The 27,788-nt window shown below is 53.1% G+C and overlaps 1 protein-coding gene across 1 annotated transcript in view; it reads left to right on the top strand.

The window, feature by feature from the left end:
* Positions 1–26,718, top strand: part of LOC119954781 (F-actin-monooxygenase MICAL3-like) — a 194,071-nt gene extending 167,353 nt beyond the window's left edge. Inside the window, exons 29-31 of the mRNA XM_038780321.1 lie at positions 10,948–11,134; positions 25,884–25,966; positions 26,152–26,718. Of these exons, the coding sequence (XP_038636249.1) occupies positions 10,948–11,134; positions 25,884–25,966; positions 26,152–26,364 (483 nt within the window). The 3' untranslated portion in view covers positions 26,365–26,718. The remainder of the gene's footprint in view (positions 1–10,947; positions 11,135–25,883; positions 25,967–26,151) is intronic.
* The last annotated feature ends 1,070 nt before the right edge of the window (positions 26,719–27,788 follow it).

The raw sequence follows: 27,788 nt of genomic DNA, 5'->3' as shown, positions 1-27,788 counted from the left end.
AGGAAAGGAGAGGTCACCCTGTTGGGAGTTTTCTATAGGCCACCTAATAGTTCTAGGGATGTAGAGGAAAGGATGGCGAAGATGATTCTGGAAAAGAGCGAAAGTAACAGGGTAGTTGTTATGGGAGACTTTAACTTTCCAAATATTGACTGGAAAAGATATAGTTCGAGTACATTAGATGGGTCATTCTTTGTACAATGTGTGCAGGAGGGTTTCCTGACACAATATGTTGACAGGCCAACAAGAGGCGAGGCCACATTGGATTTGGTTTTGGGTAATGAACCAGTCCAGGTGTTAGATCTGGAGGTAGGTGAGCACTTTGGAAACAGTGACCACAATTCGGTGACCTCTACGTTAGTGATGGAAAGGGATAAGTATACCCCGCAGGGCAAGAGTTATAGCTGGGGGAAGGGCAATTATGATGCCATTAGACATGACTTAGGATGTGTTGGTTGGAGAAGTAGGCTGCAAGGGTTGGGCACACTGGATATGTGGAGCTTGTTCAAGGAACAGCTATTGCATGTTCTTGATAAGTACGTACCAGTCAGGCAGGGAGGAAGGGGTCGAGCGAGGGAACCGTGGTTTACCAAAGAAGTGGAATCTCTTGTTAAGAGGAAGAAGGAGGCCTATGTGAAGATGAGGCATGAAGTTTCAGTTGGGGCGTCTGATAGTTACAAGGAAGCGAGGAAGGATCTAAAGAGAGAGCTGAGACGAGCAAGGAGGGGACATGAGAAGTCTTTGGCAGGTAGGATCAAGGAAAACCCAAAAGCTTTCTATAGGTATGTCAGGAATAAAAGAATGACTAGGGTAAGAGTAGGGCCAGTCAAGGACAGTGGTGGGAAGTTGTGTGTGGAGGCTGAGGAGATAAGCGAGATACTAAATGAATACTTTTCGTCAGTATTCACTCAAGAAAAAGATAATATTGTGGAGGAGAATGCTGAGACCCAGGCTATTAGATAGATGGCATTGAGGTGCGTAGGGAAGAAGTGTTGGCAATTCTGGACAAGGTGAAAATAGATAAGTCCCCGGGGCCGGATGGGATTTATCCTAGGATTCTCTGGGAAGCCAGGGAAGAGATTGCTGAGCCTTTGGCTTTGATTTTTAGGTCATCATTGGCTACAGGAATAGTGCCAGAGGACTGGAGGATAGCAAATGTGGTCCCTTTGTTCAAGAAGGGGAGTAGAGATAACCCCGGTAACTATAGGCCGGTGAGCCTAACGTCTGTGGTGGGTAAGGTCTTGGAGAGGATTATAAAAGATACGATTTATAATCATCTAGATAGGAATAATATGATTAGGGATAGTCAGCATGGTTTTGTGAAGGGTAGGTCATGCCTCACAAACCTTATCGAGTTCTTTGAGAAGGTGACTGAACAGGTAGACGAGGGTAGAGCAGTTGATGTGGTGTATATGGATTTCAGTAAAGCGTTTGATAAGGTTCCCCACGGTCGGCTATTGCAGAAAATACGGAGGCTGGGGATTGAGGGTGATTTAGAGATGTGGATCAGAAATTGGCTAGTTGAAAGAAGACAGAGAGTGGTAGTTGATGGGAAATGTTCAGAATGGAGTTCAGTTACGAGTGGCGTACCACAAGGATCTGTTCTGGGGCCGTTGCTGTTTGTCATTTTTATAAATGACCTAGAGGAGGGCGCAGAAGGATGGGTGAGTAAATTTGCAGACGACACTAAAGTCGGTGGAGTTGTAGACAGTGCGGAAGGATGTTGCAGGTTACAGAGGGACATAGATAAGCTGCAGAGCTGGGCTGAGAGGTGGCAAATGGAGTTTAATGTGGAGAAGTGTGAGGTGATTCACTTTGGAAAGAAGAACAGGAATGCGGAATATTTGGCTAATGGTAAAATTCTTGGTAGTGTGGATGAGCAGAGGGATCTCGGTGTCCATGTACATAGATCCCTGAAAGTTGCCACCCAGGTTGATAGGGTTGTGAAGAAGGCCTATGGTGTGTTGGCCTTTATTGGTAGAGGGATTGAGTTCCGGAGCCATGAGGTCATGTTGCAGTTGTACAAAACTCTAGTACGGCCGCATTTGGAGTATTGCGTACAGTTCTGGTCGCCTCATTATAGGAAGGACGTGGAAGCCTTGGAACGGGTGCAGAGGAGATTTACCAGGATGTTGCCTGGTATGGAGGGAAAATCTTATGAGGAAAGGCTGATGGACTTGAGGTTGTTTTCGTTAGAGAGAAGAAGGTTAAGAGGTGACTTAATAGAGGCATACAAAATGATCAGAGGGTTAGATAGGGTGGACAGCGAGAGCCTTCTCCCGCGGATGGAGGTGGCTAGCACGAGGGGACATAGCCTTAAATTGAGGGGTAATAGATATAGGACAGAGGTCAGAGGTGGGTTTTTTACGCAAAGAGTGGTGAGGCCGTGGAATGCCCTACCTGCAACAGTAGTGAACTCGCCAACATTGAGGGCATTTAAAAGTTTATTGGATAAGCATATGGATGATAAGGGCATAGTGTAGGTTAGATGGCCTTTAGTTTTTTTCCATGTCGGTGCAACATCGAGGGCCGAAGGGCCTGTACTGCGCTGTATCGTTCTATGTCTATGTACAGGAGCTGCACACAGACACACACAGTGTACAGGAGCTGCACACAGACACACAAAGTGTAACAGGAGCTGACACACAGACCACACACAGTGTACAGGAGCTGCACACAGACACACACAGTGGTACAGGACTGCACACAGACACACACAGTGTACAGGAGCTGCACACACACACACACACAGTGTACAGGAGCTGACACACAGACACACACAGTTGTACAGAGCTGACACTGAGGGACACACACAGTGTACAGGAGCTGCACACAGACACACACAGTGTACAGGAGCTGCACACACAGTGTACAGAGCTGACACTGAGACACACACAGTGTACAGGAACTGCACACACAGTGTACAGGAGCTGACACACAGACACACACAGTGTACAGGAGCTGACAACAGACACACACAGTGTACAGAGCTGACACTGAGGGACACACACAGTGTACAGGAGCTGACACACAGACACACACAGTGTACAGGAGCTGACACTGAGGGGGACACACAGTGTACAGGAGCTGACACTGAGCGAACAGTGTACAGGAGCTGACACTGAGACCACACAGTGTACAGGAGCTGACACTGAGACACACACAGTGTACAGGAGCTGACACACAGACACAACACAGGTGTACAGGAGCTGACACACAGACACACACAGTGTACAGGAGCTGCACACAGACACACACAGTTACAGGAGCTGACACACAGACCACACAGTGTACAGGAGCTGCACACAGACACACACAGTGTACAGGAGCTGCACACAGGACACACACAGTGTACAGAGCTGACACTGAGGGACACACACAGTGTACAGGAGCAGACACTGAGGGACACACAGTGTACAGGAGCTGCACACAGACACACACACAGTGTACAGGAGCTGCACACAGACACACACAGTGTACATGGAGCTGACACTGAGGACACACAGTGTACAGGAGCTGACACACAGACACACACAGTGTACAGGAGCTGACACTGAGCACACACACAGTGTACAGGAGCTGACACTGAGCACACACAGTGTACAGGAGCTGGACACTGAGGGACACACACAGTGTACAGGAGCTGCACACAGACACACACAGTGTACAGGAGCTGACACTGAGACACACACAGTGTACAGGAGCTGACACTGAGGGACACACAGTGTACAGGAGCTGACACACAGACACACACAGTGTACAGGAGCTGACACACAGACACACACAGTGTACAGGAGCTGACACACAGACACACACAGTGTACAGGAGCTGCACACAGACACACACAGTGTACAGGAGCTGACACACAGACACACACAGTGTACAGGAGCTGACACACAGACACACAGTGTATAGGAGCTGACACTGAGACACACACAGTGTACAGGAGCTGACACTGAGACACACACAGTGTACAGGAGCTGACACTGAGACACACACAGTGTACAGGAGCTGACACTGAGACACACACAGTGTACAGGAGCTGCACACAACAGTGTAAGGAGGCACAACACAACAGTTGTACAGGAGCTGACACTACACACACACAGTGTACAGGAGCTGCACACAGACACACACAGTGTACAGGAGCTGACACTGAGGGCACACACAGTGTACAGGAGCTGCACACAGGACACACACAGTGTACAGGAGCTGACACACAGACACACACAGTGTACAGGAGCTGACACACAGGACACACACAGTGTACAGGAGCTGACACTGAGACACACACAGTGTACAGGAGCTGACACACAGACACACACAGTGTACAGGAGCTGACACTGAGGGACACACACAGTGTACAGGAGCTGACACTGAGGGACACACACAGTGTACAGGAGCTGACACTGAGGGACACACACTGCACTTTTATTCCTTTGTCTATCTGATGTAAACCTGTCATAATCTCTTTCAATTCTCCCCTCACCTCTTTCACTGGGAGGACAACGACATCAGCTTCTTCAACCTCAACCTTATCGCTATAACGCTGGGTCCATTCTGGAAAATCTCCTCCATGCCGTCTCACGGACCCTCACATCCGTCCTAAAGTGTGGACCAAAACTGGACCCAATTCTGTCCAATCAGGGCCTTACCCCAGGTTTATAAAGGATCAGCATAACTTCACCACTAGTGTATCAATGTTCATCAAACCCTCGCCCCCACAAGTTGCCTACTGCTCTCACAATATGTTGCATCAGCAATGTAGATGAATGACCTGCTCCCTCTGTAGATTCCTGTCATTTATCCTCTCCCGCCTCTCCCGATGCCTCCCTCCAAAATTCATCATTTCTCTGTATCCAGTTCCAGCTGCCTCTTCACTCGACAACTCTGTCCTGTTGCAGGCAGCTTGTGCCATCCTCAAGTTTGGCATTATTGGCAATGGTTCCATTTTTAGTCACTATTCCATGTCAATGATGAAAAGCAGTGACCCCCCCCCCCCCCCCCACCATATCCAGCAGAACAGCAGCGTTTAGGGGCAGCAGGGTAGCATGGTGGTTAGCATAAATGCTTCACAGCTCCAGGGTCCCAGGTTCGATTCCCGGCTGGGTCACTGTCTGTGTGGAGTCTGCACGTCCTCCCCCTGTGTGCGTGGGTTTCCTCCGGGTGCTCCGGTTTCCTCCCACAGTCCAAAGATGTGCGGGTTAGGTGGATTGGCCATGCTAAATTGCCCGTAGTGTCCTAATAAAAGTAAGGTTAAGGGGGGGGTTGTTGGGTTACGGGTATAGGGTGGATATGTGGGTTTGAATAGGGTGATCATGGCTCGGCACAACATTGAGGGCCGAAGGGCCTGTTCTGTGCTGTACTGTTCTATGTTCTATTACTATCCTCCATTTCCCAGAACTTGCTGTCTTCTGTACTTCAACCAGTTATTTTCATATCCAGATTGTATCCACCGAGATACCATTTGGTTCACCAGCTTTCCCGAGATTTCCCAGGACTTTCCCGAATTCCATGAAGACAATTTCCGTTGTTTTCCCTCCGTCAACTTTCTCTGTTACTTCGTCAAAAAAGTTCAGTTCAATTGGGGCAAACACAGTGTGCCTGTTACAAATCAGGGCTGGCTCGCATGAGTTCAGACAAACCTCTCCCCGGGGCCTGTTTGTTTTTTTGTTGCAGATTATTAATTATTAATATTATTATTAATTCGAAACCTTTTCCCACCCCCAATGTGAAACTGACCGCTCTGTTTTTACAAAGACTGTCCTTGAATAAGTGGAGGGGTTGGGGGGGGGGGGGGGGCACGTCTGCCACTCTCCTTCTCCCTCCCCTGTATATCGGATGGATTATGGGAAACCCTTCCACCATCTCTGCTCTGCCTTGTTCAACCTGGGCCGCAGGCCATCCAGACGCAGCACCTTATCCACGCAAAAGGTTCCCCTCCTGTCCCGTCCACCCACTCACACACAGTCCAGTTTTGGATGGGAGCCGCTCTGTGCTGTACATGCACGGGAGCTGAGGAGCAGACACTGAGATTGACAGTAGCACGAGTGGCAAGTGAAGGCACGTTTGTCAGACATAGTGCATCGTGGGAAATCACAGAACTAATATATGTTCGATTTTGGCTGTCTAATTTTACTTGAAGGCCCAGGCAAATGTCTCAGACAGGACCTTGAGGTTTGAGTTCCAGTAAAGCACATTTGTAAAGGACACATCATCCTTGGCCAGTGTCATTGACTTTCCTGACAAAATAATTTGCCTTCTTTGTTTCCACCTCAATCTAATCGAACTTCTCTCAAGCCTTCTCCTAGATCCTACCTTTCCCCTCCCATATTCCCTGCCCCCCCTCATAATTCTCCTATTTTCCCTCAGCGCTCCTCTCCCTAATTCCTCCTCTTCCTTTCCCTTCTTTCCCTCCCACTCCCTCCTCAACCCTCACCTGCCTCCTCTTCCTCCTCTCCTTAAACCACCTCCCTTCTTTTGCACTCCACGGTAGCATTGTGGATAGCACAATCGCTTCACAGCTCCAGGGTCCCAGGTTCGATCCTGGCTTGGGTCACTGTCTGTGTGGAGTCTGCACATCCTCCCCGTGTGTGCGTGGGTTTCCTCTGGGTGCTCCGGTTTCCTCCCACAGCCAAAAGATGTGCAGGTTAGGTGGATTGGCCATGATAAATTGCCCTTAGTGTCCAAAATTGCCCTTAGTGTTGGGTGGGGTTACTGGGCTATTGGGATAGGGTGGAGGTGTTGACCTTGGGTAGGGTGCTCTTTCCAAGAGCCGGTGCAGACTCGATGGGCCGAATGGCCTCCTTCTGCACTGTAAATTCTATGTATACCACCCTCCTGCTCTCCCCCCGCTGTGCCGCTCCTGACTGACGTTATATCAGGAGGTACACGGGGAGTGAGTCTGAGCAGATAGTCAAACAGCTTCAGACTGTGTCAGTTCCCTGTAGTCAGAACCAAGCTGGGAAACATTCCCCAGTCAGTCTGCAAAGGTGACCGTGTCATATGACCATGTCATATGTGTCAGCTTGGTCATGTGTAAGAGGTCGGTGCGCTGGGTGAGGGGGGGGGGGTGAGCAAGGGAGTGGGTGAGGGGTAGAGGGAATTGGTGAAGTTAAGGGTGCTGGATGATGGGGGGATGGGTGAGGGGATTGTTGGTGTGGGTGCTGAGGTGGGATTAGTTCTGGGGGTGGGTGCTGGGGTGGGCGGTGGGGTGTGGGTGCTGGTGTGAAGGAGTGGGTGTCGGGCGGGTGCTGGGCTGAGGGGTGCATGTTGGACGATAGGGGGATGGGTGAGGGGTGATTGTTGGTGTGGGCGCTGGGGTGGGTACCAGGGTGCTGGGGTGGCTCCTGGGGGTGGGGCAGGGTGCTGGGGTGGCTCCTGGGGGTGGGGGTGGGGGCAGGGTGCTGGGGTGGCTCCTGGGGGTGGGGGCAGGGTGCTGGGGTGGCTCCTGGGGGTGGGGGCAGGGTGCTGGGGTGGCTCCTGGGGGGGGGGCAGGGTGCTGGGGTGGCTCCTGGGGGTGGGGGCAGGGTGCTGGAGTGGCTCCTGGGGGTGGGGCAGGGTGCTGGGGTGGCTCCTGGGGGTGGGGGCAGGGTGCTGGGGTGGCTCCTGGGGGTGGGGCAGGGTGCTGGGGTGGCTCCTGGGGGTGGGGGTGGGGGCAGGGTGCTGGAGTGGCTCCTGGGGGTGGGGGCAGGGTGCTGGGGTGGCTCCTGGGGGTGGGGGCAGGGTGCTGGGGTGGCTCCTGGGGGTGGGGGCAGGGTGCTGGGGTGGCTCCTGGGGTGGGGGTGGGGCAGGGTGCTGGAGTGGCTCCTGGGGTGGGGGGCAGGGTGCTGGGGTGGCTCCTGGGGGTGGGGGCAGGGTGCTGGGGTGGCTCCTGGGGGTGGGGGGCAGGGTGCTGGGGTGAAGGAGTGGGTGTAGGGCAGGTGCTGGGCTAAGGGGGTGAGGGTGGGGTGTGGTGGGAGTTGGGTGTAAGAGTGAGGGACAGGTGCAGGGGCAGGTTCTGGAGTAAGGGGGTGGGTGTGAGGGGTCGGGGTGGAGGGCGTGTATATGTGAGGGATTCAGGGCTGGGGGTTGGTTCTGGAGTAAGGGGGTGGATGTGAGGGGTAGGGGTGGAGGGCGTGTATATGTGAGGGATTCGGGGCTGGGGGTTGGTTCTGGAGTGTATGGGGGAGTGGGTGTTGAGGTGGGGTGTGGTGCTGTTGTGAGGGGTGGGGATTGGGTGTACAGGCGATGGGTGGGGGTGGTTGCTGGGTGGGAAGGGGGAGTGGATGCTGAGATGGGGGTGGGTGCGAGGGGATGGAGGGGTGGGTGTAAGGAGCTGGGCTAATGGGGTGTGTCTGCGACTCCCTCCTTTCAGCTGATAAATCTTCCTAACTGCAACTGCAGGATCCATTTTCTGATTCATCGTCCTTCAATGCTCCACTTTTCCTCATCAACATTTAAGTAGCAAATTTAACAATTGGCGGGTAGTTCATTGAGAATTGGGGCTATCCTTTGCAAACAACCTCAAGGCGACAGCTACAGCTTCAGATCAACACTCGTGTTGCAGTGTGTGCGTTGCAGCGTTGGAGTTTGCAGTGTGTGCGTTGCAGCGTTGGAGGTTGCAGTGTGTGCGTTGCAGCGTTGGAGGTTTGCAGTGTGTGCGTTGCAGCGTTGGAGGTTGCAGTGTGTGCGTTGCAGCGTTGGAGGTTGCAGCGTGTGCGTTGCAGCGTTGGAGGTTGCAGTGTGTGCGTTGCAGCGTTGGAGGTTGCAGTGTGTGCGTTGGAGTTTGCAGTGTGTGCATTGCAGCGTTGGAGTTTGCAGTGTGTGCGTTGCAGCATTGGAGGTTGCAGTGTGTGCGTGCAGCGTTGGAGGTTGCAGTGTGTGCGTTGCAGCGTTGGAGTTTGCAGTGTGTGCGTTGCAGCGTTGGAGTTTGCAGTGTGTGTGTTGCAGCGTTGGAGTTTGCAGTGTGTGTGTTGCAGCGTTGGAGTTTGCAGTGTGTGTGTTGCAACGTTGGAGGTTGCAGTGTGTGTGTTGCAGCGTTGGAGTTTGCAGTGTGTGTGTTGCAGCGTTGGAGATGGCAGTGTGTGCGTTGCAGCGTTGGAGTTTGCAGTGTGTGTGTTGCAGCGTTGGAGAATGCAGTGTGTGCGTTGGAGGTTGCAAAGTGCGTTGCAGCGTTGGAGGTTGCAGTGTGTGCGTTGCAGCGTTGGAGGTTGCAGTGTGTGCGTTGGAGGTTGCAGTGTGTGCGTTGCAGCGTTGGAGGTTGCAAGGTGTGTGTTGCAGCGTTGGAGTTTGCAGTGTGTGCGTTGCAGCGTTGGAGGATGCAGTGTGTGCGTTGCAGCGTTGGAGGTTGCAGTGTGTGCGTTGCAGCGTTGGAGGTTGCAGTGTGTGCGTTGCAGCGTTGGAGGTTGCAAGGTGTGCGTTGCAGCGTTGGAGTTTGCAGTGTGTGCGTTGCAGCGTTGGAGGATGCAGTGTGTGCGTTGCAGCGTTGGAGATGGCAGAGTGTGCGTTGCAGCGTTGGAGGTTGCAGTGTGTGCGTTGCAGCGTTGGAGGTTGCAGTGTGTGCGTTGCAGCGTTGGAGGTTGCAGTGTGCGTTGCAGCGTTGGAGGTTGCAGTGTGTGCGTTGCAGCGTTGGAGTTTGCAGTGTGTGCGTTGCAGCGTTGGAGTTTGCAGTGTGTGCGTTGCAGCGTTGGAGGTTGCAGTGTGTGCGTTGCAGCGTTGGAGGTTGCAGTGTGTGTGTTGCAGTGTTGGAGGTTGCAGTGTGTGCGTTGCAGCGTTGGAGATGGCAGTGTGTGCGTTGCAGTGTTGGAGGTTGCAGTGTGTGCGTTGCAGCGTTGGAGATGGCAGTGTGTGCGTTGCAGCGTTGGAGGTTGCAGTGTGTGCGTTGCAGCGCTGGAGTTTGCAGTGTGTGCGTTGCAGCGTTGGAGGTTGCAGTGTGTGCGTTGCAGCGTTGGAGGTTGCAGTGTGTGTGTTGCAGCGTTGGAGGTTGCAGTGTGTGTGTTGCAGCGTTGGAGGTTGCAGTGTGTGTTGCAGCGTTGGAGTTTGCAGTGTGTGCGTTGCAGCGTTGGAGGATGCAGTGTGTGCGTTGCAGCGTTGGAGGTTGCAGTGTGTGTTGCAGCGTTGGAGTTTGCAGTGTGTGCGTTGCAGGATTGGAGGTTGCAGTGTGTGCGTTGCAGCGTTGGAGTTTGCAGTGTGTGCATTGCAGCGTTGGAGGATGCAGTGTGTGCGTTGCAGCGTTGGAGGATTGCAGTGTGTGCGTTGCAGCGTTGGAGGTTGCAGTGTGTGCATTGCAGCGTTGGAGGTTGCAGTGTGTGCATTGCAGCGTTGGAGGTTGCAGTGTGTGCGTTGCAGCGTTGGAGGTTGCAGTGTGTGCATTGCAGCGTTGGAGGTTGCAGTGTGTGCGTTGCAGCGTTGGAGGTTGCAGTGTGTGCGTTGCAGCGTTGGAGGTTGCAGTGTGTGCGTTGCAGCGTTATCCTGTAAAGAAAGACTTGTGTTGAAACATTCAAAGCCATAAAATATTCCAGTGTTTCCCACTCAAATGATGCAGTTTGAAAGTGTTGTCATCAAGGTCAAAAATGTGGAGTCCATTCTCACACAGCAGTTACTGACAAGATCCATGTGAGAATGACTGGATGCTCTCTGGGTGTTGGGCGGGGGCCAGGGACAGTCTCCGCTCGTCCTCTTGTGCCTTTATGTCCACCTCAGTGGGCAGACGGACATCCGGAGACGGTCTCAAGAGAAAGGCGGCGGCACTCCCTCGGTCTGGCTTTTGAACTCAAGTGGGATTGACACCCACAAAGCCCTCGGTCTGAGGTGAGGGAGCTGGTGACTGAGTCAACCTGGCACTGAGGCGGAAAATGATGGGCGTGAGAATCAGGCCTGTTGTGCAGGGTTTCTGAGAATGGAAATGGGGCTGTGGGTTGTGGGGTTGTGCTGTTCCGTCTTGACTGCAGTAAAACTCTCTCTTTGCAGCAATCCATGAAGAAGGAGTTCCCCACCCAGTTTGGCGGCAGTGATGTGTGCTATTTTTGTGGGAAGCGGGTCTATGTGATGGAGCGCCTGAGTGCTGAGGGAAAATTCTTCCACCGTGGCTGCTTCAAATGTGCGTATTGTGGGATGACACTGCGGCTGGCCACGTACGCCTACAACCCAGAGAACGGTAAGATCGTCACAGCACCAATCAAAATAAAACCGGCCCCCATCAAAATTCCCGTCCCAAACTCCCTCCATCAAATTCAACCCACCCTGACAATGCAATCCTCAACCTACTGGATCAAACCAGATCCCAAAACCCACCCCAAATTCCACATCCCTCAAACAACAGGATCAAACTGAATCCATAAAACCCCCCCCATCAAAGCAGCTCCAGGAATCCACCAAATCAAAATGGATCCTTCAACCTACCCCATCAAACCAGATCCATGAGCCAACCTCATCTAACCGTATCCCGGAACCCACCCCATCAAACCGTATCCCGGAACCCACCCATAAAACCGGATCCTCAACCCATCCCATCAAACCGGATCCCGGAACCCATCCCATCAAACCGGATCCTCAACCCACCCCATCAAACCGGATCTCCCAATCCACCCCATCAAACCGGATCTCGGAACCCACCCCATCAAACCGGATCTCGGAACCCACCTAATCAAACCGGATCCCTGAACCCACCTGATCTAACCGTATCCCGGACACCACCCCATCAAACCGGATCCCGGCACCCATCCTATCAAACCGGATCCCGGCACCCACCCCATCAAACCGGATCCCGGAACCCACCCCATCAAATCGGATCTCCCAATCCACCCCATTAAACCGGATCCCCAATCCACCCCATCAAACCGGATCCCCAATCCATCCCATCAAACCGGATCCCGGCACCCACCCCATCAAACCGGATCTCGGAACCCACCCCATCAAACCGGATCTCCCAATCCACACCCAATCAGGTTTGATGGGGTTCCCGGAACCCACCCCATCAAACCGGATCTCGGAACCCACCCCATCAAACCTGATCCTCAACCCACCCCATCAAACCGGATCCCCAACCCACCCCATCAAACCGGATCTCCCAATCCACACCATAAAACCGGATCCCGGAACCTACCCCATCAAACCGGATCCCGGAACCTACCCCATCAAACCGGATCCCGGAACCTACCCCATCAAACCGGATCCTGGAACCCACCCCATCAAACCGGATCCTGGAACCCACCCCATCAGTTAGTGTGAGTGAGTGTTTCCCGGTTACTGTGAGTGAGTGTTTCCCGGTTACTGTGAGTGAGTGTTTCCCGGTTACTGTGAGTGAGTGTTTCCCGGTTACTGTGAGTGAGTGTTTCCCGGTTACTGTGAGTGAGTGTTTCCCGGTTACCGTGAGTGAGTGTTTCCCGGTTACCGTGAGTGAGTGTTTCCCGGTTACTGTGAGTGTTTCCCGGTTACTGTGAGTGTTTCCCGGTTACTGTGAGTGAGTGTTTCCCGGTTACTGTGAGTGAGTGTTTCCCGGTTACTGTGAGTGTTTCCCGGTTACTGTGAGTGTTTCCCGGTTACTGTGAGTGTGTGTTTCCCGGTTACTGTGAGTGTGTGTTTCCCGGTTACTGTGAGTGAGTGTTTCCCGGTTACTGTGAGTGTTTCCCGGTTACTGTGAGTATTTCCCGGTTACTGTGAGTGTTTCCCAGTTACTGTGAGTGTTCCCGGTTACTGTGAGTGTTTCCCGGTTACTGTGAGTATTTCCCGGTTACTGTGAGTGTTTCCCAGTTACTGTGAGTGAGTGTTTCCCGGTTACTGTGAGTGAGAGTTTCCCGGTTACCGTGAGTGAGAGTTTCTCGGTTACTGTGAGTGAGTGTTTCCCGGTTACTGTGAGTGAGTGTTTCCCGGTTACTGTGAGTGAGTGTTTCCCGGTTACTGTGAGTGAGTGTTTCCCGGTTACTGTGAGTGAGTGTTTCCCGGTTACTGTGAGTGAGTGTTTCCCGGTTACCGTGAGTGAGTGTTTCCCGGTTACCGTGAGTGAGTGTTTCCCGGTTACTGTGAGTGTTTCCCGGTTACTGTGAGTGTTTCCCGGTTACTGTGAGTGAGTGTTTCCCGGTTACTGTGAGTGAGTGTTTCCCGGTTACTGTGAGTGTTTCCCGGTTACTGTGAGTGTTTCCCGGTTACTGTGAGTGTGTGTTTCCCGGTTACTGTGAGTGTGTGTTTCCCGGTTACTGTGAGTGAGTGTTTCCCGGTTACTGTGAGTGTTTCCCGGTTACTGTGAGTATTTCCCGGTTACTGTGAGTGTTTCCCAGTTACTGTGAGTGTTTCCCGGTTACTGTGAGTGTTTCCCGGTTACTGTGAGTATTTCCCGGTTACTGTGAGTGTTTCCCAGTTACTGTGAGTGAGTGTTTCCCGGTTACTGTGAGTGAGAGTTTCCCGGTTACCGTGAGTGAGAGTTTCCCGGTTACTGTGAGTGAGTGTTTCCCGGTTACTGTGCCTGGTATGGAGGGAAAATCTTATGAGGAAAGGCTGATGGACTTGAGGTTGTTTTCGTTAGAGAGAAGAAGGTTAAGAGGTGACTTAATAGAGGCATACAAAATGATCAGAGGGTTAGATAGGGTGGACAGCGAGAGCCTTCTCCCGCGGATGGAGGTGGCTAGCACGAGGGGACATAGCCTTAAATTGAGGGGTAATAGATATAGGACAGAGGTCAGAGGTGGGTTTTTTACGCAAAGAGTGGTGAGGCCGTGGAATGCCCTACCTGCAACAGTAGTGAACACGCCAACATTGAGGGCATTTAAAATTTATTGGATAAGCATATGGATGATAAGGGCATAGTGTAGGTTAGATGGCCTTTAGATTTTTTCCATGTCGGTGCAACATCGAGGGCCGAAGGGCCTGTACTGCGCTGTATCGTTCTATGTTCTATGTTCTATGTTTCCCGGTTACTGAGAGTGTTTCCCGGTTACTGTGAGTGAGAGTTTCCCGGTTACCGTGAGTGAGTGTTTCCCGGTTACTGTGTGTGTTTCCCAGTTACTGTGAGTGAGTGTTTCCCGGTTACTGTGAGTGAGTGTTTCCCGGTTACCGTGAGTGAGTGTTTCCCGGTTACCGTGAGTGAGTGTTTCCCGGTTACCGTGAGTGAGTGTTTCCCGGTTACCGTGAGTGAGTGTTTCCCGGTTACCGTGAGTGAGTGTTTCCCGGTTACCGTGAGTGAGTATTTCCCGGTTACCGTGAGTGTTTCCCGGTTACCGTAAGTGTTTCCCGGTTACTGTGAGTGAGTGTTTCCCGGTTACTGTGAGTGTTTCCCGGTTACTGTGAGTGAGTGTTTCCCGGTTACTGTGAGTGGTTCCCGGTTACTGTGAATGTTTCCCGGTTACTGTGAGTGAATGTTTCCCGGTTACTGTGAGTGAATGTTTCCCGGTTACTGTGAGTGAATGTTTCCCGGTTACTGTGAGTGAGAGTTTCCCGGTTACTGTGAGTGTTTCCCGGTTAGTGTGAGTGAGTGTTTCCCGGTTACTGTGAGTGTTTCCCGGTTACTGTGAGTGTTTCCCGGTTACCGTGAGTGAGTGTTTCCCGGTTACTGTGAGTGTTTCCCGGTTACTGTGAGTGTTTCCCGGTTACTGTGAGTGTTTCCCGGTTACTGTGAGTGTTTCCCGGTTACTGTGAGTGTTTCCCGGTTGCTGCGAGTGTTTCCCGGTTGCTTGCTTGCTTCCGGATCCCGGAACCCATCCCATCAAACCGGATCCTCAACCCACCCCATCAAACCGGATCCCGGAATCCACCTCATCAAACCGGATCCTCAACCCACCCATCAAACCGGATCCCGGAACCCACCCCATCAAACCGGATCCTCAACCCACCCCATCAAACCGGATCCCGGAACCCACCCCATCAAACCGGATCCCGGCACCCACCCCATCAAATCGGATCTCCCAACCCACCCCATCAAACCGGATCTCGGAATCCCGTCCATCAAACCGGATCCCGGAACCCACCCCATCAAACCGGATCCTCAACCCACCCCATCAAACCGGATCCTCAACCCACCCCATCATACCTGATCCCGGAACCCACCCCATCAAACCGAATCTCGGAACCCCGTCCATCAAACCGGATCCCGGAACCCACCCCATCAAACCGGATCCTCAACCCACCCCATCAAACCGGATCCCGGAACCCACCCCATAAAACCGGATCCCGGAATCCACCCCATCAAACCGGATCCCGGAATCCACCCCATCAAACCGGATCCCGGAACCAATCCCATCAAACCGGATCCCTGAACCCACCTGATATAACCGGAAACGGACCCCACCCCATCAAACCGGATCCCGGTACCCATCCCATCAAACCGGATCCTCAACCCACCCCATCAAACCGGATCCCGGAACCCACCCCATCAAACCGGATCCTCAACCCACCCCATCAAACCGGATCCCCAACCCACCCCATCAAACCGGATCCTCAACCCACCCCATCAAACCGTATCCCGGAACCCACCCCATCAAACCGGATCCTCAACCCACCCATCAAACCGGATCCTCAACCCACCCCATCAAACCGGATCCTCAACCCACCCCATCAAACCGGATCCTCAACCCACCCCATCAAACCGGATCCTCAACCCATCCCATCAAACCGGATCCCGGAACCCACCCCATCAAACCGTATCCCGGAACCCACCCCATCAAACCGGATCCTCAACCCACCCCATCAAACCGGATCCCCAACCCACCCCATCAAACCGGATCCTCAACCCACCCCATCAAACCGGATCCTCAACCCACCCCATCAAACCTGATCCCGGAACCCACCCCATCAAACCGGATCCTCAACCCACCCCATCAAACAGGAATCCGGAACCCACCCAATCAAACCGGATCCTGGCACCCATCCCATCAAACCGGATCCCGGAACCCACCGCATCAAACCGGATCCTCAACCCACCCCATCAAACCAGATCCCGGAACCCACCCCACCAAACCGGATCCTCAACCCACCCCATCAAACCGGAATCCGGAACCCACCCAATCAAACCGGATCCCGGCACCCATCCCATCAAACCGGATCCCGGAACCCACCCCATCAAACCGGATCCTCAACCCACCCCATCAAACCAGATCCCGGAACCCACCCCATCAAACCGGATCCCCAACCCACCCCATCAAACCGGATCCCGGAACCCACCCCATCAATCCGGATCCTCAACCCACCCCATCAAACCGGATCCCGGAACCCACCCCATCAAACCGGATCCTCAACCCACCCCATCAAACCGGATCCGGAAACGCACCCCATTAAACCGGATCCTCAACCCATCCCATCAAACCGGATCCCGGAACCCACCCCATCAAACCGGATCCCGGAACCCACCCCAACAAACCGGATCCTCAACCCACCCCATCAAACCGGAATCCGGAACCCACCCAATCAAACCGGATCCCGGCACCCATCCCATCAAACCGGATCCCGGAACCCACCCCATCAAACCGGATCCTCAACCCACCCCATCAAACCAGATCCCGGAACCCACCCCATCAAACCGGATCCCCAACCCACCCCATCAAACCGGATCCCGGAACCCACCCCATCAATCCGGATCCTCAACCCACCCCATCAAACCGGATCCCGGAACCCACCCCATCAAACCGGATCCTCAACCCACCCCATCAAACCGGATCCGGAAACGCACCCCATTAAACCGGATCCTCAACCCATCCCATCAAACCGGATCCCGGAACCCACCCCATCAAACCGGATCCCGGAACCCACCCCATCAAACCAGATCCTCAACCCACCTCATCAAACCGGATCTCGGAACCCACCCCATCATACCTGATCCCGGAACCCACCCCATCAAACCGGATCTCGGAACCCCGTCCATCAACCCGGATCCCGGAACCCACCCCATCAAACCGGATCCCGGAACCCACCCCATAAAACCGGATCCTCAACCCACCCCATCAAACCGAATCCTCAACCCACCCCATCAAACCGGATCCCGGAATCCACCCCATCAAACCGGATCCCGGCACCCATCCCATCAAACCGGATCCTCAACCCACCCCATCAAACCGGATCCCGGCACCCATCCCATCAAACCGGATCCTCAACCCATCCCATCAAACCGGATCCCGGAACCCACCCCATCAAATCGGATCCTCAACCCATCCCATCAAACCGGATCCCGGAACCCATCCCATCAAACCGGATCCAAATCGGATCCTCAACCCATCCCATCAAACCGGATCCCGGAACCCACCCCATCAAATCGGATCCTCAACCCATCCCATCAAACCGGATCCCGAAACCCATCCCATCAAACCGGATCCAAATCGGATCCTCAACCCATCCCATCAAACCGGATCCAGGAACCCACCCCATCAAACCGGATCCTCAACCCACCCCATCAAACCGGATCCCCAACCCACCCCATCAAACCGGATCCCGGCACCCACACCGTCAAACCGGATCCCGGAACCCACCCCATCAAATCGGATCCTCAACCCACCCCATCAAACCGGATCCCGGAACCCACCCCATCAAACCGGATCCAGGAACCCACCCCATCAAATCGGATCCTCAACCCACCCCATCAAATCGGATCCTCAACCCACCCCATCAAACCGGATCCTCAACCCACCCCATCAAACCGTATCCCGGAACCCACCCCATCAAACCGGATCCTCAACCCACCCCATCAAACCGGATCCTCAACCCACCCCATCAAACCGGATCCTCAACCCACCCAATCAAACCGGATCCTCAACCCACCCCATCAAACCGGATCCTCAACCCATCCCATCAAACCGGATCCCGGAACCCACCCCATCAAACCGTATCCCGGAACCCACCCCATCAAACCGGATCCTCAACCCACCCCATCAAACCGGATCCCCAACCCACCCCATCAAACCGGATCCTCAACCCACCCCATCAAACCGGATCCTCAACCCACCCCATCAAACCTGATCCCGGAACCCACCCCATCAAACCGGATCCTCAACCCACCCCATCAAACAGGAATCCGGAACCCACCCAATCAAACCGGATCCTGGCACCCATCCCATCAAACCAGATCCCGGAACCCACCCCACCAAACCGGATCCTCAACCCACCCCATCAAACCGGAATCCGGAACCCACCCAATCAAACCGGATCCCGGCACCCATCCCATCAAACCGGATCCCGGAACCCACCCCATCAAACCGGATCCTCAACCCACCCCATCAAACCAGATCCCGGAACCCACCCTTTCAAACCGGATCCCCAACCCACCCCATCAAACCGGATCCCGGAACCCACCCCATCAATCCGGATCCTCAACCCACCCCATCAAACCGGATCCCGGAACCCACCCCATCAAACCGGATCCTCAACCCACCCCATCAAACCGGATCCGGAAACGCACCCCATTAAACCGGATCCTCAACCCATCCCATCAAACCGGATCCCGAACCCACCCCATCAAACCGGATCCCGGAACCCACCCCATCAAACCGGATCCTCAACCCACCTCATCAAACCGGATCTCGGAACCCACCCCATCATACCTGATCCCGGAACCCACCCCATCAAACCGGATCGCGGAACCCCGTCCATCAAACCGGATCCCGGAACCCACCCCATCAAACCGGATCCCGGAAACCACCCCATAAAACCGGATCCTCAACCCACCCCATCAAACCGAATCCTCAACCCACCCCATCAAACCGGATCCCGGAATCCACCCCATCAAACCGGATCCCGGCACCCATCCCATCAAACCGGATCCTCAACCCACCCCATCAAACCGGATCCCGGCACCCATCCCATCAAACCGGATCCTCAACCCATCCCATCAAACCGGATCCCGGAACCCACCCCATCAAACCGGATCCTCAACCCATCCCATCAAACCGGATCCCGGAACCCATCCCATCAAACCGGATCCAAATCGGATCCTCAACCCATCCCATCAAACCGGATCCCGGAACCCACCCCATCAAATCGGATCCTCAACCCATCCCATCAAACCGGATCCCGGAACCCATCCCATCAAACCGGATCCAAATCGGATCCTCAACCCATCCCATCAAACCGGATCCAGGAACCCACCCCATCAAACCGGATCCTCAACCCACCCCATCAAACCGGATCCCCAACCCACCCCATCAAACCGGATCCCGGCACCCACACCGTCAAACCGGATCCCGGAACCCACCCCATCAAATCGGATCCTCAACCCACCCCATCAAACCGGATCCCAGAACCCACCCCATCAAACCGGATCCAGGAACCCACCCCATCAAATCGGATCCTCAACCCACCCCATCAAATCGGATCCTCAACCCACTACATTAAACAGGACCTCGGAACCCACTCATCAAACCGGATCCCGGAACCCACCGCATCAAACCAGATCCCGGAACCCACCCCATCAAAACGGATCCCGGAACCCACCCCATCAAATCGGATCCTCAACCCACCCTGTCAAACCCGATCCCGGAACCCACCCCATCAAACCGGATCTCGGAACCCACCTCATAAAACCAGATCCCGGAACCCACCCCATCAAACCGGATCTGTGAACCCACGCCATCAAACCGGATCCCGGAACCCACCCCATCAAACCGGATCCCTGAACCCACCCCATCAAACCGCATCCTCAACCCACCCCATCAAACCGGATCCTGGAACCCACCCCATCAGTTAGTGTGAGTGAGTGTTTCCCGGTTACTGTGAGTGAGTGTTTCCCGGTTACTGTGAGTGAGTGTTTCCCGGTTACCGTGAGTGAGTGTTTCCCGGTTACCGTGAGTGAGTGTTTCCCGGTTACTGTGAGTGTTTCCCGGTTACTGTGAGTGTTTCCCGGTTACTGTGAGTGAGTGTTTCCCGGTTACTGTGAGTGAGTGTTTCCCGGTTACTGTGAGTGTTTCCCGGTTACTGTGAGTGTTTCCCGGTTACTGTGAGTGTTTCCCGGTTACTGTGAGTGTGTGTTTCCCGGTTACTGTGAGTGTGTGTTTCCCGGTTACTGTGAGTGAGTGTTTCCCGGTTACTGTGAGTGTTTCCCGGTTACTGTGAGTATTTCCCGGTTACTGTGAGTGTTTCCCAGTTACTGTGAGTGTTTCCCGGTTACTGTGAGTGTTTCCCGGTTACTGTGAGTATTTCCCGGTTACTGTGAGTGTTTCCCAGTTACTGTGAGTGAGTGTTTCCCGGTTACTGTGAGTGAGAGTTTCCCGGTTACCGTGAGTGAGAGTTTCCCGGTTACTGTGAGTGAGTGTTTCCCGGTTACTGTGCCTGGTATGGAGGGAAAATCTTATGAGGAAAGGCTGATGGACTTGAGGTTGTTTTCGTTAGAGAGAAGAAGGTTAAGAGGTGACTTAATAGAGGCATACAAAATGATCAGAGGGTTAGATAGGGTGGACAGCGAGAGCCTTCTCCCGCGGATGGAGGTGGCTAGCACGAGGGGACATAGCCTTAAATTGAGGGGTAATAGATATAGGACAGAGGTCAGAGGTGGGTTTTTTACGCAAAGAGTGGTGAGGCCGTGGAATGCCCTACCTGCAACAGTAGTGAACACGCCAACATTGAGGGCATTTAAAATTTTATTGGATAAGCATATGGATGATAAGGGCATAGTGTAGGTTAGATGGCCTTTAGATTTTTTCCATGTCGGTGCAACATCGAGGGCCGAAGGGCCTGTACTGCGCTGTATCGTTCTATGTTCTATGTTTCCCGGTTACTGAGAGTGTTTCCCGGTTACTGTGAGTGAGAGTTTCCCGGTTACCGTGAGTGAGTGTTTCCCGGTTACTGTGTGTGTTTCCCAGTTACTGTGAGTGAGTGTTTCCCCGTTACTGTGAGTGAGTGTTTCCCGGTTACCGTGAGTGAGTGTTTCCCGGTTACCGTGAGTGAGTGTTTCCCGGTTACCGTGAGTGAGTGTTTCCCGGTTACCGTGAGTGAGTGTTTCCCGGTTACCGTGAGTGAGTGTTTCCCGGTTACCGTGAGTGAGTGTTTCCCGGTTACCGTGAGTGAGTGTTTCCCGGTTACCGTGAGTGTTTCCCGGTTACCGTAAGTGTTTCCCGGTTACTGTGAGTGAGTGTTTCCCGGTTACTGTGAGTGTTTCCCGGTTACTGTGAGTGAGTGTTTCCCGGTTACTGTGAGTGGTTCCCGGTTACTGTGAATGTTTCCCGGTTACTGTGAGTGAATGTTTCCCGGTTACTGTGAGTGAATGTTTCCCGGTTACTGTGAGTGAGAGTTTCCCGGTTACTGTGAGTGTTTCCCGGTTAGTGTGAGTGAGTGTTTCCCGGTTACTGTGAGTGTTTCCCGGTTACTGTGAGTGTTTCCCGGTTACCGTGAGTGAGTGTTTCCCGGTTACTGTGAGTGTTTCCCGGTTACTGTGAGTGTTTCCCGGTTACTGTGAGTGTTTCCCGGTTACTGTGAGTGTTTCCCGGTTACTGTGAGTGTTTCCCGGTTGCTGCGAGTGTTTCCCGGTTGCTTGCTTGCTTCCGGATCCCGGAACCCATCCCATCAAACCGGATCCTCAACCCACCCCATCAAACCGGATCCCGGAATCCACCTCATCAAACCGGATCCTCAACCCACCCATCAAACCGGATCCCGGAACCCACCCCATCAAACCGGATCCTCAACCCACCCCATCAAACCGGATCCCGGAACCCACCCCATCAAACCGGATCCCGGCACCCACCCCATCAAATCGGATCTCCCAACCCACCCCATCAAACCGGATCTCGGAATCCCGTCCATCAAACCGGATCCCGGAACCCACCCCATCAAACCGGATCCTCAACCCACCCCATCAAACCGGATCCCGGAACCCACCCCATCAAACCGGATCCCGGCACCCACCCCATCAAACCGGATCTCCCAACCCACCCCATCAAACCGGATCTCGGAATCCCGTCCATCAAACCGGATCCCGGCACCCACCCCATCAAACCAGAATCCGGAACCCACCCCATCAAACCGGATCCCGGAAACCCACCCCATCAAACCGGATCCCGGCACCAACCCCATCAAACCGGATCCTCAACCCACCCCATCAAACCGGATCCCGGAACCCACCCCATCAAACCGGATCCTCAACCCACCCCATCAAACCGGATCCCGGAAACCCACCCCATCAAACCGGATCCCGGAACCCACCCCATCAAACCGGATCCCGGTTACCGTGAGTGTTTCCCGGTTACCGTGAGTGAGAATTTCCCGGTTACCGTGAGTGAGAGTTTCCCGGTTACTGTGAGTGTGTGTTTCCCGGTTACCGTGAGTGAGTGTTTCCCGGTTACTGTGAGTGTTTCCCGGTTACTGTGAGTGAGTGTTTCCCGGTTACTGTGAGTGAGTGTTTCCCGGTTACTGTGAGTGAGTGTTTCCCGGTTAGTGTGAGTGAGTGTTTCCCGGTTAGTGTGAGTGAGTGTTTCCCGGTTACTGTGAGTGAGAGTTTCCCGGTTACCGTGAGTGTTTCCCGGTTACCGTGAGTGAGAATTTCCCGGTTACCGTGGGTGAGAGTTTCCCGGTTACTGTGAGTGTGTGTTTCCCGGTTACCGTGAGTGAGTGTTTCCCGGTTACTGTGAGTGTTTCCCGGTTACTGTGAGTGAGTGTTTCCCGGTTACTGTGAGTGAGTGTTTCCCGGTTACTGTGAGTGAGTGTTTCCCGGTTACTGTGAGCGAGTGTTTCCCGGTTACTGTGAGTGAGTGTTTCCCGGTTAGTGTGAGTGAGTGTTTCCCGGTTACTGTGAGTGTTTCCCGGTTACTGTGAGTGACTGTTTCCCGGTTACTGTGAGTGAGTGTTTCTCGGTTACTGTGAGTGAGTGTTTCCCGGTTACTGTGAGTGAGTGTTTCCCGGTTACTGTGAGTGAGTGTTTCCCGGTTACTGTGAGTGAGTGTTTCCCGGTTACTGTGAGTGAGTGTTTCCCGGTTACTGTGAGTGAGTGTTTCCCGGTTACTGTGAGTGAGTGTTTCCCGGTTACTGTGAGTGAGTGTTTCCCGTTACTGTGAGTGAGTGTTTCCCGGTTACTGTGAGTGAGTGTTTCCCGGTTACTGTGAGTGTTTCCCGGTTACTGTGAGTGAGTGTTTCCCGGTTACTGTGAGTGTTTCCCGGTTACTGTGAGTGTTTCCCGGTTACTGTAGTGAGAGTTTCCCGGTTACTGTGACTGAGAATTTCCCGGTTACTGTGAGTGAGAGTTTCCCGGTTACCGTGAGTGAGTGTTTCCCGGTTACTGTGAGTGAGTGATTCCCGGTTACTGTGAATGAGTGTTTCCCGGTTACTGTGAGTGTTTCCCGGTTACTGTGGGTGAGTGTTTCCCGGTTACTGAGTGTGTTTCCCGGTTACCATGAGTGATGTTTCCCGGTTACTGTGAGTGTTTCCCGGTTACTGTGAGAGAGTTTTTCCCGGTTACTGTGAGTGTTTCCCGGTTACTGTGAGTGTTTCCCGGTTACTGTGAGTGTTTCCCGGTTACTGTGAGTGAGAGTTTCCCTGTTACTGTGAGTGAGAGTTTCCCGGTTACTGTGAGTGTTTCCCGGTTACTGTGAGTGAGTGTTTCCCGGTTACCGTGAGTGAGTGTTTCCCGGTTACCGTGAGTGTTTCCCGGTTACCGTGAGTGAGTGTTTCCCGGTTACCGTGAGTGAGTGTTTCCCGGTTACCGTGAGTGAGAATTTCCCGGTTACCGTGAGTGAGAGTTTCCCGGTTACCGTGAGTGAGAATTTCCCGGTTACTGTGAGTGAGTGTTTCCCGGTTACTGTGAGTGAGTGTTTCCCGGTTACCGTGAGTGAGTGTTTCCCGGTTACCGTGAGTGAGAATTTCCCGGTTACCGTGAGTGAGAGTTTCCCGGTTACCGTGAGTGAGAATTTCCCGGTTACTGTGAGTGAGTGTTTCCCGGTTACTGTGAGTGAGTGTTTCCCGGTTACTGTGAGTGAGTGTTTCCCGGTTACTGTGAATGTTCCCGGTTACCGTGAGTGAGTGTTTCCCGGTTATCGCGAGTGAGTGTTTCCCAGTTACTGTGAGTGTTTCCCGGTTACTGTTAGTGAGTGTTTCCCGGTTACTGTGAGTGTTTCCCGGTTACTGTGAGTGAGTGTTTCCCGGTTACTGTGAGTGAGTGTTTCCCGGTTACTGTGAGTGAGTGTTTCCCGGTTACTGTGAGTGAGTGTTTCCCGGTTACTGTGAGTGAGTGTTTCCCGGTTACTGTGAGTGAGTGTTTCCCGGTTACTGTGAGTGAGTGTTTCCCGGTTACTGTGAGTGAGTGTTTCCCGGTTACTGTGAGTGAGTGTTTCCCGGTTACTGTGAGTGAGTGTTTCCCGGTTACTGTGAGTGAGTGTTTCCCGGTTACTGTGACTGAGTGTTTCCCGGTTACTGTGAGTGTTTCCCGGTTACTGTGAGTGTTTCCCGGTTACTGTGAGTGTTTCCCGGTTACTGTGAGTGTTTCCCGGTTACTGTGAGTGTTTCCCGGTTACTGAGAGTGTTTCCCGGTTACCATGAGTGAGTGTTTCCCGGTTACCGTTAGTGAGTGTTTCCCGGTTACTGTGAGTGTTTCCCGGTTACTGTGAGTGAGTGTTTCCCGGTTACTGTGAGTGAGTGTTTCCCGGTTACTGTGAGTGAGTGTTTCCCGGTTACTGTGAGTGAGTGTTTCCCGGTTACTGTGAGTGTTTCCCGGTTACTGTGAGTGTTTCCCGGTTACTGTGAGTGAGTGTTTCCCGGTTACTGTGAGTGTTTCCCGGTTACTGTGAGTGTTTCCCGGTTACCGTGAGTGAGTGTTTCCCGGTTACTGTGAGTGTTTCCCGGTTACTGTGAGTGTTTCCCGGTTACTGTGAGTGTTTCCCGGTTACTGTGAGTGAGTGTTTCCCGGTTACTGTGAGTGTTTCCCGGTTACTGTGAGTGTTTCCCGGTTACCGTGAGTGAGTGTTTCCCGATTACTGTGAGTGTTTTACAGTTACTGTGAGTGATAGTTTCCCGGTTACTGTGAGTGAGAGTTTCCCGATTACCGTGAGTGAGTGTTTCCCGGTTACTGTGAGTGTTTCCCGGTTACTGAGTGAGTATTTCCCGGTTACTGTGAGTGTTTCCCGGTTACTGTGAGTCAGTGTTTCCCGGTTACTGTGAGTGAGTGTTTCCCGGTTACTGTGAGTGTTTCCCGGTTACTGTGAGTGAGAGTTTCCCGGTTACTGTGAGTGAGTGTTTCCCGGTTACTGTGAGTGTTTCCCGGTTACTGTGAGTGAGAGTTTCCCGGTTACTGTGAGTGAGTGTTTCCCGGTTACTGAGTGAGTGTTTCCCGGTTACTGTGAGTCAGTGTTTCCCGGTTACTGTGAGTGAGTGTTTCCCGGTTACTGTGAGTGTTTCCCGGTTACTGTGAGTGAGAGTTTCCCGGTTACTGTGAGTGAGAGTTTCCCGGTTACTGTGAGTGTTTCCCGGTTACTGTGAGTGTTTCCCGGTTACTGTGAGTGTTTCCCAGTTACTGTGAGTGTTTCCCGGTTACTGTGAGTGTTTCCCGGTTACTGTGAGTGAGTGTTTCCCGGTTACTGTGAGTGAGTGTTTCCCGGTTACTGTGAGTGTTTCCCGGTTACTGTGAGTGAGAGTTTCCCGGTTACTGTGAGTGTTTCCCGGTTACTGTGAGTGTTTCCCAGTTACCGTGAGTGAGTGTTTCCCGGTTACTGTGAGTGTTTCCCGGTTACTGTGAGTGTTTCCTGGTTACTGTGTGTGTTTCCTGATTACTGTGAGTGTTTTACAGTTACTGTGAGTGATAGTTTCCCGGTTACTGTGAGTGAGAGTTTCCCGATTACCGTGAGTGAATGTTTCCCGGTTACTGTGAGTGTTTCCCGGTTACTGAGTGAGTATTTCCCGGTTACTGTGAGTGTTTCCCGGTTACTGAGTGAGTGCTTCCCTGTTACGGTGCTGTGAATGTTCGGGTACGTTTCTGAGCTATTTTAACCTGGTGAACCACAACTATTACTTTGCAGGGAAATTCTATTGCAAGCCTCATTATCGGCTGGCAGCGCGTGAGGCCAGGAAACGACCAGCGACACCTCCAGCATTTTCCCAGGTACAGTCCTCACATTGGGAATTTTGTTTGTTGAATGGTGTGTCTTTCAAACGTCTGCCCTGTATTCTATAGACTGTCTCCCCCTCCCCCTCTAGCCCCCATTCCCATCCCCGCTCACTGTGATCTCTGTTCAGTGTCCTCGTTGCTCATTGATCCTTTCCAATTGTCATTTGTTTTTTTTGCAGGAGAAGATTTCTCCTCCGCCTCTGCCAACTATGAATCTGGATCAAATGCCCGATCCCAAGCTTCAGTACTCGGAAGAAGATGCAGGTAGATGTTGCCCTCTCCTTGACAGCGATTGGATTCCCTGCCCTTTGAGCGGTGGATTTGCCAGGCTGTGCATTGAAATGAACCGATGGATTCTCGAGTCTGTAACTTCTGCAGATTCCGAATGCTAGGAAAGGAGAACCTCAAATGCCAAGGTCCGCTTCCCCGCCTCCCTGCTTCCGATCACTGACACTCAGAGATCATGGAAAGCATTCCATAGACCTGTATTCCCAGCCCTGTCAATCCGACCGGACTCATTATTAGAAATACTCTCAGATTTCTAACTCCTCTTAGTCCCATGCTCTCCATCAGGACTGATTCCCCCCCCCCCTCCATTCATCTTCTCCTCACCTCTCCTCTCTCTATCCTCCTTGTTGACGTCACTCAGTTTATTTCACCAAATGCACACAGATATTGCTCCATTATGGGATGGTGAATCCTGACTATTCTTCAAAGGAGCTACTCAAATAAATCTCCTGCCTCCACTTTGGGTCTGGCTGCTGTGTTTAAGGTATTAGCAATGACATTTAGCAAGATCTTACCAGTCTGCAAATCTAATTGATTAATTGAGTCATTCATTCATTGGTATGCGGGTTCCATCAGGAGGACAGCCAGCCATTAACTGCAACAAGTGCCAGAGATTCCAGTGTGAGTGATCTGAATTCATATCCACAGCAGACAGCCTGGAACTGTCTGGGCAGCACTGTAGCATTGTGGATAGCACAATTGCTTCACAGCTCCAGGGTCCCAGGTTCGATTCCGGCTTGGGTCACTGTCTGTGCGGAGTCTGCACATCCTCCCCGTGTGTGCGTGGGTTTCCTCCGGGTGCTCCGGTTTCCTCCCACAGTCCAAAGATGTGCGGGTTAGGTGGATTGGCCATGATGAATATCCCTTGGTGTCCAAAATTGCCCTTAGTGTTGGGTGGGGTTACTGGGTTATGGGGATAGGGTGGAGGTGTTGAGCTTGGGTAGGGTGCTCTTTCCAAGAGCCGGTGCAGACTTGATGGGCCGAATGGCCTTCTTCTGCACTGTAAATTCTATGATAATCTATGACTGGGTGAACCTGCCGGATAATGTGCACGGTCACATCTGAACACATGGGGCTGATGGGGGTCAGTGACACGGTGCCCAATGGGGATCCAGTGACAGGGTGCCCAATGGGGATCCAGTGACAGGGTGCCCAATGGGGATCCAGTGACAGGGTGTCCAATGGGGATCCAGTGACGGGGTGTCAAATGGGGATCCAGTGACAGGGTGTCCAATGGGGATCCAGTGACAGGGTGTCCAATGGGGATCCAGTGACAGGGTGTCCAATGGGGATCCAGTGACAGGGTGCCCAATGGGGATACAGTGACACGGTGCCCAACAGGGATCCAGTGACGGTGCCCAATGGGGATCCAGTGACAGAGTGTCCAATGGGGATCCAGTGACACAGTGTCCAATGGGGATCCAGTGACACGGTGTCCAATGGGGATCTAGTGACACGGCGTCCAATGGGGATCCAGTGACAGGGTGTCCAGTGGGGATCAGTGACACGGTGTCCAATGGGGATCTAG

This window comes from Scyliorhinus canicula, chromosome 20, assembly GCF_902713615.1.
Source record: "Scyliorhinus canicula chromosome 20, sScyCan1.1, whole genome shotgun sequence".
In the NCBI taxonomy this organism is placed as follows: domain Eukaryota; kingdom Metazoa; phylum Chordata; class Chondrichthyes; order Carcharhiniformes; family Scyliorhinidae; genus Scyliorhinus; species Scyliorhinus canicula.
Note: the sequence above shows the minus strand (reverse complement) of the source record. Positions and strands in the feature narration are given on the sequence as shown.